Source organism: Colobus angolensis, unplaced genomic scaffold, assembly GCF_000951035.1.
Source record: "Colobus angolensis palliatus isolate OR3802 unplaced genomic scaffold, Cang.pa_1.0 Scaffold55, whole genome shotgun sequence".
NCBI lineage: Eukaryota > Metazoa > Chordata > Mammalia > Primates > Cercopithecidae > Colobus > Colobus angolensis.
Window position 1 is genome coordinate 5175403 of NW_012119043.1, and position 12949 is coordinate 5188351.

The window sequence follows — 12949 nt, forward strand, 5'->3', positions numbered from 1 at the left end:
TGATGGTTCACACCTGTCATCCCAGCATTTTAGGAGGCCAAGGTGGGAGGATTGCTTGAGCCCAGGAGTTCGAGATTAGCCTGGGCAACACAAGGAAACCCCATCTCTCCAAAAAAGAAATACAAAAATTAGCCAGATGTGGTGGCATGTGTCTACAGTCCCAGCTACTCAGTAGGCTGAAATGGGAGGATCACTTGAGCCTGGGAGCCAGAGGTTGCCGAGATGGCACCACTGCACTCCAGCTTGGGCAACAGAGCCACACCTTGTCTCAGGAAAAAAAAAAAAGTGGCAAGCTTGGGGTCCCACAGCCTGTAGCAGGTGGAAATTCAACAATAAGTCTGTGTGATCAGAGTGCGTCATTACTCTACGTGCACTTTTTTTGGTCCTCTCTCTTCCCATCTACAAAATAGAGCCAACTCCATAATCTCTTTTTCTTTTTCTTTCTTCCTTTTTTTTTTTGAGATAGAGTCTCACTCTGTTGCCCAGGCTGGAGTGCAGTGGCACAATCTCGGCTCACTGCAACCTCCACCTCCTGGGTTCAAGCAATTCTCCTGTCTCAGCCTCCCAGTAGCTGGGATTACAGGCACCTGCCACCACGCGCGGCTAATTTTTGTGTTTTTAGTAGAGACAGGATTTCACCATTTTGGCCAGGCTGGTCTTGAACTCCTGACCTCAGGTGATCCGCCTCAGCCTCCCAAAGTGCTGGGACTCCAGGTGTGAGTCACCGTGCCCAGCCCCAGCTTTACATTCTAAAACCCAAGCTCAAATGCCACCTTCATGCACAACCCACATATCCTAATTATCTCTTATGGTGCACATAACAGACATCACTAATCTATCACATTTTTTCCCTCTAAAAATCTGAAAGAGTGCTTCCTGCTAACAGGTCAAAAAATAAAAAATAAATTAAGTAAACCTAAAAGAGGCTGTAAAGTCTTTTTGTTCACTGCTCCAAATGGGCAATACTCATTGACCAGCACTGGCATGTGTTGTGACATTTGTTTGCCATTTTAATACTGCACAGAAAATTAGCTTCTCTTGGCCAGGCATGATGGTTCACACCTGTCATCCCAGCATTTTAGGAGGCCAAGGTGGGAGGATTGCTTGAGCCCAGGAGTTCGAGATTAGCCTGGGCAACACAAGGAAACCCCATCTCTCCAAAAAAGAAATACAAAAATTAGCCAGATGTGGTGGCATGTGTCTACAGTCCCAGCTACTCAGTAGGCTGAAATGGGAGGATCACTTGAGCCTGGGAGCCAGAGGTTGCCGAGATGGCACCACTGCACTCCAGCTTGGGCAACAGAGCCACACCTTGTCTCAGGAAAAAAAAAAAAGTGGCAAGCTTGGGGTCCCACAGCCTGTAGCAGGTGGAAATTCAACAATAAGTCTGTGTGATCAGAGTGCGTCATTACTCTACGTGCACTTTTTTTGGTCCTCTCTCTTCCCATCTACAAAATAGAGCCAACTCCATAATCTCTTTTTCTTTTTCTTTCTTCCTTTTTTTTTTTGAGATAGAGTCTCACTCTGTTGCCGAGGCTGGAGTGCAGTGGCGCAATCTCGGCTCACTGCAATCTCCTCCTCCCGGGTCCAAGCGATTCTCCTGCCTCAGCCTCCCAAGTATCTGGGACTACAGGCGCCTGCCACTGCACCCGGCTGATTTTGTATTTTTAGTAAAAACGGGGTTTCTCCACTTTGGTCAGGCTGGTCTCGAACTCCCGACCTCAGGTGATCTGCCCATCTCAGCCTCCCAAAGTGCTAGGATTATAGGCGTGAGCCACTGCGCCTGGCTCTTTTTCATTTTTATTAAGATAAACATAATATTAACCTTTTTAAGTGAAAATTCAGACCCTTTTAGATCATCCTCAATGCTAAGCAGCCACCACCACTACCTAATTCCAGATCTTTTTCATCACCCCAGAGACCCTGGTAACCATTAAGCAGTCACCTCTTATTCCTCCCAGGCCCCTGGCAACCACTAATTTATTTTCTGTCTTTATGGATTTACCTACTCTTGAAGGTTCCTGTAAATGGATTCATAGACTATAGGGCCTTTTACCTCTGCATTCATTCATATAGCATAAAAAATATTTTGAGATTTATCCATGTTGTAGCATGTGTCAGACGTCATTCCTTTTTATGACTGAATAATAGTCCATTGTAAGGATACATCATGTTTTGCTTGTTCATTCATCCGTTGACGGACATCTGGGTTTTTTCCACCGTTCAGTGACTGCGAATAGTGCTGCTATGCCTGTTTGTTTGAGTCTCTATTTTCAATTCTTTGGGTTGATGCAAAGTCATTTACTTTTGCACCAACCTAATACTTAGGGGTGGATTTGCCGTGTCATGTAGTAGTAATTATATGCTTAACTTTTTGAGGAACTCGTAATTCTTAAAAGGCCATGACAACTCTGGGACTGAGAGTTTAGGAGCTAATCCCTGCCTTCTTCTCATCAACTCCCAACCCAGTGGGTGCCCTCCAATATACCTGCCTCGAGAGCCCCCTCCCCAGCTCAATGACCCCAGCATCTCATTGACATGCTGAGTGCATGCTCCCTGCCCCTCCCTGGGAGCCTGCCTAAACACAGACCCTTCTGTTTATTCTTTCTATTTTCTTTTGTGTATCTCCCATTCAACCCCCGACTACCCTTCCCAGCGTCTGGTACCCATCCTTCTACTCTCTATGCCCATGAATTCAATTGATTTGATTTTTAGATCCCACAAATAAGTGAGAACACGCGCTGCTTGTGTTTGAGTGCCCGGCTTTTTTCACTTAATATGATGATCTCCAGTTCCATGCATGTTGTTGCAAATGACTAGATCTCATTCTTCTTTTTTTTTCTTTTCTTTTTTTCTTTTCTTACTTTCTTTTTTTTTTTTCCGAGACAGAGTCTCAATCTGTCACCCAGGCTGGAGTGTAGTGGCGCCATCTCTGCTCACTGCAACCTCCGCCTCCCGGGTTCAAGCGATTCTCCTGCCTCAGCCTCCCTAGTAGCTGGGACTACAGGCATGGGCCACCACACCCAGCTGATTTTTGTTTTTTGTAGAGATGGGGTTTCGCCTTATTAGCCAGGCTGGTCTCAAACTCCTGGCCTCAGGTGATCCACCTGCCTCAACCTCCCAAAGTGCTGGGATTACGGGTGTGAGCCCCCATGCCCGGCCTGGATCTCATTCTTTTTATGGCTGAATAGTACTTCATTGTGTGTATGAACCACATTTTCTTTATCCATTCATGTGTTATTGGACACTCAAGTTGCTTCCAAATCTTAGCTATTGTAAGCAGTGCTGCAACGAACATAGGAGTGCAGATATCTCTTCCATATACTGAGTTCCTTTCTTTTGTGTATTTACCCAGCAGTGGGATTCCGGGATCGTATGGTAGCTCAATTTTTAGTTTTTTGAGGAACCTCCAACTGTTCTCCATAGTGGGGGTACTAGTTTACATTCCCACTGACAACGTACAAGGGTGCCCTTTGCTCCACATCCTCTCCAGCATTTGTTACTGCCTGTCTTTTGGATATAAGCCATTTTAACTGGGGTGAGATGATAGCTCTTTGTAGTTTTGATTTGCCTTCTCTGATGATCCGTGATGTCAAGCACCTTTTCATATGCTTGTTTGCCGTTTGTATGTCTTCCTTTGAGAAATGTCTATTCAAATCTTTTGTCCATTTTTTGATCGAATTATGAGATTTTTTTTTTCTATAGAGTTGTTTGAGCTCCTTTGTATATTCTGGTTATTAATCCCTTGTCACGGGAGAAGTTTGTAAAAATTTTCTCTTGTTCTGTGGGTTGCCTCTTCATTTTGTTGATTGTATCCTTTGCTGGAGCACAGACCCTTCTGGATGCAACTAGAGCAGCTGGGCTCCCTCCTCCCTTTGAGAAGGTCTCCAGAGGGTCCTATCAATCAAGATCAGCCTAGAAATTGTTGCCCGCGGTTGGCTCCAGCTGACCGCACCCTCACCTTCCCTCCCAGTGCTCTATGATATCATACCACAAGCACCCTTGCTGTGCACCAGGATCCTTAGCTACTCCGTGTCATCATACACCTCTGAGCACTTGCCTTATCCCTGTTTTCTTCTTTGCCTTCTGAAATCTCCTAACTTTTGAAGGTGCAGCTCAGGCAACAACTCCCTGACATTGTCCTCCCAGCCAGACTGAATCTCCCCGTGTTCCCTTAGCACATCACTCACACCAGCAAAATCATCGTGATTCTGTTCTATCTTACGCAGAATTTGTTGTTGACAGTGAACTGGAAAATTTTTATGTACATATCATGCTGGGTTATTTTAAGAAATTATTCACATGATGGGTAAAGCAGCCTAGTACATTAAATTCTTCCTTTTTTTTCCGCTCGTAGTTCTCTGCCACTAAATTATGAGCTTCAGAAAGAAAGCAATTTATCCATCTTAGTTTCTCCTAAGAGAAGTGATGCATTGGCTGGGAGCGGTGGCTCATGCCTGTAATACCAACCTTTTGGGAGTCCAAGATAGGAGGATCACTTGAGCTCAGGAGTTGAAGACCAGCCTGGGCAACATAGCAAGACCTCATCTCTACTAAAAATTTTTAAAAATTAGCCAGGCATGATGGCAAATGCCTGTAGTCCCAGCTACTTGGACGGCCGAGATGGGAAGAATGCTAGAGCCCAGGAGATAGAGGCTGCAGTGAGCCCTGATCACCCCACTGCATTCCAGCCTGGGCGACAGAGAGAGACCCTGTCTGAGAGAGAGAGAAAGAGATTGATTATATCTAAACGATGCAGTGCCTTGCTGATAACAGGTGCCTAATTAACTTTTGCTGATTGAATTAGTGGGCGGGAGGGAGTGAATGAATGACATTAACTCTTCCAATTGTTTGAAATATATTGTGCTAAGAATTAATGTCTAACAGAGATCAGATTTTGTAATAAGGTCAATTTTCAACTGCAGGCCACCAAAATGTCACCATGGTATCTTTTCCAATGTGACATTTTGTGATTGAAAGCGTGTGGGTTTGGCTCTCACTTTTGCAGAATATTCAAATGTTGAGTTATCTGAGATATTTGGATTTTCAAAAACATGTTTAATGGAAATTGAATTGTGTATCGCCTCTGTGCTCCCAGTTTGAGACAAGTGGTTTTATTTATTTTTTTTTTTTTGAGACGGAGTCTCGCTCTGTCGCCCGGGCTGGAGTGCAGTGGCCGGATCTCAGCTCACTGCAAGCTCCGTCTCCCGGGTTCATGCCATTCTCCTGCCTCAGCCTCCCGAGTAGCTGGGACTACAGGCGCCCGCCACCTCGCCCGGCTAGTTTTTTGTATTTTTTTTAGTAGAGACGGGGTTTCACCGTGTTAGCCAGGATGGTCTCGATCTTCTGACCTTGTGATCCGCCCGTCTTGGCCTCCCAAAGTGCTGGGATTACAGGCTTAAGCCACCGCGCCCAGCAAGTGGTTTTAAAGGAAAGACATCAACTGCACTTTCTACATAGTTACTGTGTTGCTAAATTAATAGGCTTGCATTGAGTCAGATATCCTAGAATGGAAAAAAATAATAATAATCCATTGAGTTATTAAGAAAAGAGTTTGGGCCGTGCGCAGTGGCTCACGCCTATAATTCTAGCACTTTGGGAGGCCGAGGTGGGTGGATCGCAAGGTCAGGAGACTGAGAACCTCCTGGCCAAAATGGTGAAACCCCGTTTCTACTAAAAATACAAAAATTAGCTGGGTGTGGTGGCGCATGCCTGTAGTCCCAGCTACTAGGGAGGCTGAGGCAGGAGAATTGCTTGAACCAGGGAGTCAGAGGTTGCAGTGAGCTGATATCACGCCACTGCACTCCAGCCTGGCAACAGAGTGAGACTTCGTCTCAAAAAAAAAGAGTTTGGTTTCTCAGTTAATTCATGACCACACTTTCCAAGCCCATACTTTCTCAAAAAGTTTCCTCTGATGAAAAGCAATAACATTTATTCTGTGAACTAGGTCATTTTTATTCATGAAGCCCCATATCAACAATAGCTAGGGGCCGGGCACGGTGGCTCATGCCTGTAATCTCAGCACCTTGGGAGGCCAAGGCAGGCGGATCACTGAGCTCAGAAGTTCGAGACCAGCCTGCACAATGTGACAAAAACCTGGCCCTACTGAAAATACCAAAATTAGCTGGGCGTGGTGGCTTTTGCCTGTAGTTCCAGGTACTTGGGAGGTGGGAGGATGGCCTGAGCCTGGGAGAGGCAGAGGTTGCAGTGAGCCAAGATTACACCGCAGCACTCCAGCCTGGGTGACAGAGGCAGACCCTGTCTCAAAAACAAAAACAAATACAGCTAGGTGTTTTTTTATTATCTGGATTAATTGATGTTACAATGCATAGAGGCAGGGGCTTTGGGGTCAGACAGTCTCAGGGAAGCCGATGACTGAGGCCATATGTCATAACCTCTCTGAGCCTCCCTTTTATCATCTCTGAACAGGGAGATACCCTACTTCAATAGATGGTTGAGTAAAGTGAGGGGAGTAATGTACCCTTCAGAACGTCTCACACAGACTGGGAACCGTGGCTTATGCCTATAACCCCAGTACTTTAGGAGGCCAAGGTGGGAGGATCACTTGAGTCCAGGAGTTTGAGACCAGCCTGGGCAACATAGCAAGACCCCATCTCTAAAAAAATATATTTAAAAATTAACTGGGCATGGTGGTGCATGCCTGTAGTCCCAGCTACTTTGCGGGGCTAAGGTGGGAGGATCTCGAGCCCAGGAGTTCAAGGCTGCAGTGAGCCATGATCACACCACTGCACTCTAGTCTTTCTTTGGTCTAGCCCTTTTTTGTCAAAAAAAAAAAAAAAAAAAAAAAGACCGTGTTTGAATGCTGGCTTATCTCAGTGGGTAGAGGGTGTTGTCAGGACTCTGGCCCAGCCCCGTCTAGTCAACCACAGCCAGTAGGGCCAAGTCTACACCCCTGTAGAGGAATGGGGAAGTGTCTGAGAATGGGGAGAATGGTGTGCCAAGCAGACACCCCAGAAGATACTTCCTGCACCAACCCCACCCCACCCGTGATAGTACCTCAGTTGCCTGAAGACAGGATAATGACCTATCTCTGTCTTCTAGGAGCTACCTCCTAGGGCTCTGTGGATGAAATGAGATGGTCCTACAGCACCAGCTGAGAGCCTGCACATAGCAAGTGCCCAGTACTAGATAATGCTTGGAGGGCAAGGGTGGCCTCTAATTGATCTTTGTGTACCCTTGTACCCAGTGGAGGGTCCGGCACATGGCAGATGTACCATGAATGTTCGTAACACAAATGCATCAGTGGTAACCACCTCCCTCCTTCATTTACTCTTTCCTTCTAATAATACAGGCAACATTCTGTTAGCTCTGTGGGTAGCCAGAGCGTGCTGCCAACTCGCCATCCTGGGCTCAGTGCCTGATTCTCCACACTATCCCTGCCCTGTGCTGCTGAACCCATGCGTTTCCCAGCACCTGCACCTCTACTCTGAACCCAGCCTGTCGTTCCTCCTTGCCCTGTTCTGTCTCCTTGGATTCAGGCCTCCCCTCCAGCTGTAGAATCTCTCTAGGTCTGTATTTATCACCCCTGGTTGGCACTTCCTATATGCTGTCATCACAGGAGCAGAATGTTGGGAGAAGCCTCTTGATCTTCATCCAGGTCCAGGATGGAATTTCTGTCCACTGTGGGGCTGGGTAGAGTCGGGCAGTGCAAGCCAGGGCTGCATGACGAGAGGGCTGTGTCCCAGGGTCTGTCACAGAGTAAGTTTCAGGTGTCATAACTTGCAATAAATCCATGCATTAGGCACAAGCCAGGATTCCTGAGCCAGATATCCCTCAATCCCAATGCTGGCTCCACCACCAACTTGCTGTGTCCTGGGTAAATCACATGGCTTCTTTTTAAAAAATAAATTATTTTAATTTTTTTACTGTTCAAAGTACTCATTAATTGTTTATTTTTCAAGAGAAACTATTTCTAATTTTTTGTGTGTGTGAGATGGAGTCTCGCTCTATCGTCCAGGCTGGAGTGCAGCGCTGCGATCTTAGCTCACTGCCATCTCTGCCTCCCAGGTTCAAGTGATTCTTGTGCCTAATTTTTGTATTTTTAGTAGAGACAGGGTTTTACCATGTTGGCCAGGCTGATCTCGAACTCCTGACGTCAACTGATCCACCTGCCTTGGCTTCCCAAAATTCTGGGATTACAGGAGTGAACCACTTACCGGTCCAAAGAGAAGCTATTTCTTAGCCCACATATTCATGTTTCATAGTTCAGGAACACAGGTCAGTGATGAAATTCTAGGTAATTCAACCCAAAGAAATTCTTTATATTCCAAAATCACTTTGCACTCGGAACAATAACAGTCGTCCTCATTGCCTCTGCATATGCCTTCTTTCTTGCTTCAGCCACAGCAAACTTACAGAGAGCTGCAACGCTCAGGGATACAATGACTGCTCCGACAATGTGAAATCGCAGATACCGGGCCAGAAGGCCACATACCTTAGTTTTGTCAAAGCACTGGAAATCGAGGTAGTTGTCTTTGATAAGTATGTCAACCTCAACACCAATGTCTTTCCTGGATCACTTTTTTTTTAACTGTGATTTTAAAAATCACACACATGGCCGGGCGCGGTGGCTCACGCCTGTAATCCCAGCACTTTGGGAGGCCGAGGCGGGGGGATCACGAGGTCAGGATATCCAGACCATCTTGGCTAACACAGTGAAACCACGTCTCTACTAAAAATATAAAAAAATTAGCTGGGTGTGGTGGCGGGCGCCTGTAGTCCCAGCTACTTGGGAGGCTGAGTCAGGAGAATGGCGAGAACCCGGGAGGAGGAGCTTGCAGTGAGCAGAGATCGCACCACTGCACTCCAGCCTGGGCGACAGAGCGAGACTCCGTCTCAAAAAAAAATAAAAAATAAAAAAAATAAAAATCACACACATAACATAAAATTTACCATCTTTACCATTTTTAAGTATCCAGTATGGTAACAGAAGCACTTTTTTTTTTAAATAGAGTCTCGCTCTGTCACCTAGGCTGGAGTGCAGTGGTGCGATCTCTGCTCACTGCAAGCTCTGCCTCCCGGGTTCACGCCATTCTCCTGCCTCAGCCTCCCGAGTAGCTGGGACTACAGGCGCCCGCCACCACACCTGGCTAATTTTTTGTATTTTTAGTAGAGACGGGGTTTCACCATGTTAGCCACGGTGGTCTCCATCTCCTGACCTTGTGATCTGCCCACCTTCTGTTTCTAGGAGGTTGACTACTTTAGATGTTTCACATGAGAGGAATCATGCAGTATCTGATCTTTTGCAACTGGCTTATTTCACTTAGCATAGTCTCTTCCAGGCTTATCCATATTGCAGTATGTGACAGGAGTTCCTCCTTTTTTAAGGCTGCATAATATTCCATTGTGTGGATATGGCATATTTTTTCCCATTCATCTGTCAATGGACGTCTAGGTTGCTTCCATCTCTTGGCTATTGTGAATAATGCTACAGTGAACATGGGTTAAAATACATCACTTCTGGAGCCTCAGTTTCCTCATCTGTAAAATGGGGATAATCATGCCTGCCCCATTATTGCTGGCACATGAAGGAAGCCTGATAAATCATGCTCCTCGCACCTTTCACTTTTCCTTCAAGATGCTTCTCCCCACCATAATGATGCCCTTTTAATGTTATGATTCATTTCACTCTCTTTGTTCCTCTTGAGGATGTAAGCTCCAGGCCTGCCTCATTCATCCCTGTATGTCCAGCCTGAGAAACAGTACTTGGTACAAAGTTAGCACTCAATGGAGTACTTGTTGCAAAATAAGTAGAGGGATTTTGATGGAGTGTTTGGGCTAAGTGTTGTGTAACCGTGAGGTTTGCTGACTCTGGGGTCACACACAACTGAGTTCTGCTTTCAGATCCACCACTTAACCTCTCTGTGCCTCAATTCCCTCCTCTGTAAAAAGACCATGGAGCATAGTTGTGCATGTTAATAATAGTAATAAATATTAATCATACTGTATATAAAGCGTTTTGTGCCACATGCATCACACAGAAAGGACTCGGGAAACAGGGTCCATGAAGAGGAATGACACATGAATGGTGCTGTCGCTGTTCTGAGATACAAATTTTGTTCTGAGATTCAATACCGTTTATGTAAAAAATACACATGCCAATTAACAAAACAGGTTTTTAGCAGAAAGATCTACAAACAGAAGGATGCACAGAAAACACATTTAAATGATGTTCTGGAGAGAGGGAACAGGGAGCAAGGAGAGATGACAAAAGGAAACAAACTAGGGGATAGGGGGTGCTCCAGGTTCCCAATAAGAATGGCAATCAGGGCTGGACACGGTGGTTCATACCTATAATCCCAGCACTTTGGGAGGCCGAGGCAGGCAGATTACTTGAGGTCAGAAGTTCGAGACCAACCTAGCCAACATAGTGAAACCCAGTCTCTATTGAAAAAAAAAAAAAGCTGGGCGTGGTGGCATGCTCCTGTAGTCCCACTTACTCAGGAGGCTGAGGTTGCAGTGAACTGAGATCGAGCCACTGCACTCCAGCCTGGGCGATAGAATGAGACTCCATCTCAAAAACAAAAAAAAAAAGTGAATTAAAGTATGTATTCAGTGTAATATAGTTTTGGGTTTTTTTTGAAACAGGGTCTCACTTTGTCACCCAGGCCGGAGAGCAGTGGCACGATTATGGCTCACTGCAGCCTCAAATTCCTGGGCTTAGGCGATCCTCCCACCTCAGCCTCCTGAGCAGCTGGGACTATAGGCATGCACCACCACACCCAGCTAATTTTTAAAGTTTTTGTGAAGATGGGATCTTGCTATGCTGCCCAGACTAGTCTGGAACTCCTGGACTCAAGAAATCCTTGGTCTCCCAATGTGCTGACATGACAGGTGTGAGCCACCGTGCCTGGCCTAATATATAAAGTGCATATTCAGTATAAAACCCAAACATTGGCCGGGCGCGGTGGCTCCAGCCTGTAATCCCAGCACTTTGGGAGGCCGAGACGGGCAGATCACGAGGTCAGGAGATCGAGACCATCCTGGCTAACCCAGTGAAACCCCGTCTCTACTAAAAAAATACAAAAAACTAGCCGGGCGAGGTGGCGGGCACCTGTAGTCCCAGCTACTGGGGAGGCTGAGACCAGGAGAATGGTGTGGACCCGGGAGGCGGGCCTTGCAGTGAGCTGAGATCCCGCCACTGCACTCCAAACTGGGCAACAGAGCGAGACTCCGTCTCAAAATAAATAAATAAATAAATAAATAAAACCCAAGCATTTGACAATGTCAGAAGAACCTTCTCCACTAGGTGGGAAGTGGTGGGGATGGGATCTTTGACTGAGAGGGGAGTGGTCTTCATGGGACTAAGTCTGCATTTCTGGTTTCTTTCAGGGTGGCAGCACACAAAGGGCATCCCTGTCCCTCAAGGGGTCATGGCCTCCATGTTGCTCGCCCGGCACCTGGCCTGCAGCTTCCAGCACAGCTACCGCCTGCTGGTACCCGGTAAGCCCCAGGGGTCTTGATAAGAACTAGTCCTAATGGAAGACACCATCCAGACTAGGGATTCCTGGGCTGGAAGAGCCCTTGGGGATAAAGGGACCAGCCAGTGAGTGTTTCTGGGACTGTCCTACTGTATTAGTCTGTTCTCACGCTGCCAATAAAGACATACCTGAGACTGCGTATTTTATAAAGAAAAAGAGGTTTAATGGTCTCACAGTTTCACATAGCTGGAGAGGCCTCACAATCATGATGGAAGGTGAAGGAGGAATAAAGGCACGTCTTACATGGAGACAGGCAAGAGAGCGTGTGCCGGGGAACTGCCCTTTATAAAACCGTCAGATCGTGTGAGACTTACTCAATTGATTCTCATGAGAACAGCATGGGAAAGACCCAATCCCATGATTCAGTTACCTCCCACTGGGTCCCTCGCACAACACGTGGGAATTATGGGAGCTACAATTCAAGATGAGATTTGAACGAGGACACAGCCAAACCGTATCACCCACTATCCCTAAAACTATCACCATCACCACCTCCTTTCCCTCTCCCATCTCTGTCATATGATCCTGTCCCACATGCCTCAGTGGGAGGGGATTGGATCCACCCTGGAGCCGCTCTGCCTGCAGGTAGGCGATGGCCTCCACAGCCAGACGGTCCCAGGCCATCTCTGCAGGGACCGCTGGGGAAATCACACATCTGGGGTTGCTGCTAAGGAACAAAGAAAGCCCTAAACAACTCCGAAATTGACCTAAAGGCCAACTGTGTTTCAAAGTCACTGGATCACTGGACGGGAGGCACCATCTTAGGAATGTCTCACCCCCACTCCACCCCACACCCATGGCCACCTGCACAGGCTCCTTCTTCCTTCTGCTTGACCTCTTCGAGACCTCCCTCCCAATAGTCCCACAAGGCAGACCCGAGTGAATCCCATTTTATAGGTAAGAGAACTGAGGCTCAGAGAAGCAAAGCCAGTTGCCCAAGGTCACACAGCCACTTGCATGCAACTCTGTCCAGCTCCGATGCTAAGTACTCCTCCATGTGCCTCCGTGTGGCTCTGGAGACAGAGCCGCCAGCAGGAGCCTCCCTTCGGATGCCCTGAGATTGGCCTCCTGCAGAGATATAAACTGCCTGGCCCGGGCCTGGCCATGACATAGGTTCAGAAAGACCAGTGAGCCTCCAGTCTGTCCCCAGCTCTCTCAGAGCCCCTGTGCTTCTCATCGCAGTGTCCGTTGTTGTCAGGCCTTACTGCCTTCTGAAGACAAACTGCTAGCCACGTCCTTGTTCTGCATGTTGAATGCTGGTATGTATGTCCTGGGTGGGATAAACAGTAGGAGTGTTCGTCCCTGTCCAGGGAGTATTAGCAGGCTTTATTTTAAAATAAACATCTTGGCCGGGCACAGTGGCTCACAACTGTAATCCCAGCACTTTGGGAGGTGAGGTGGGCAGATCACCTGAGGTCAGGAGTTCGAGACCAGCCTGGCCAACATGG

General features: G+C 47.0%; 1 protein-coding gene across 1 annotated transcript in view; it reads left to right on the top strand.

The window, feature by feature from the left end:
- ABAT (4-aminobutyrate aminotransferase) overlaps nt 1–12949 on the top strand; it is a 79650-nt gene that overhangs the window by 11689 nt on the left and 55012 nt on the right. The window contains exon 2 of the mRNA XM_011961429.1: nt 11353–11463. Coding sequence (XP_011816819.1) covers nt 11394–11463 — 70 coding nt within the window. The 5' untranslated portion in view covers nt 11353–11393. The remainder of the gene's footprint in view (nt 1–11352; nt 11464–12949) is intronic.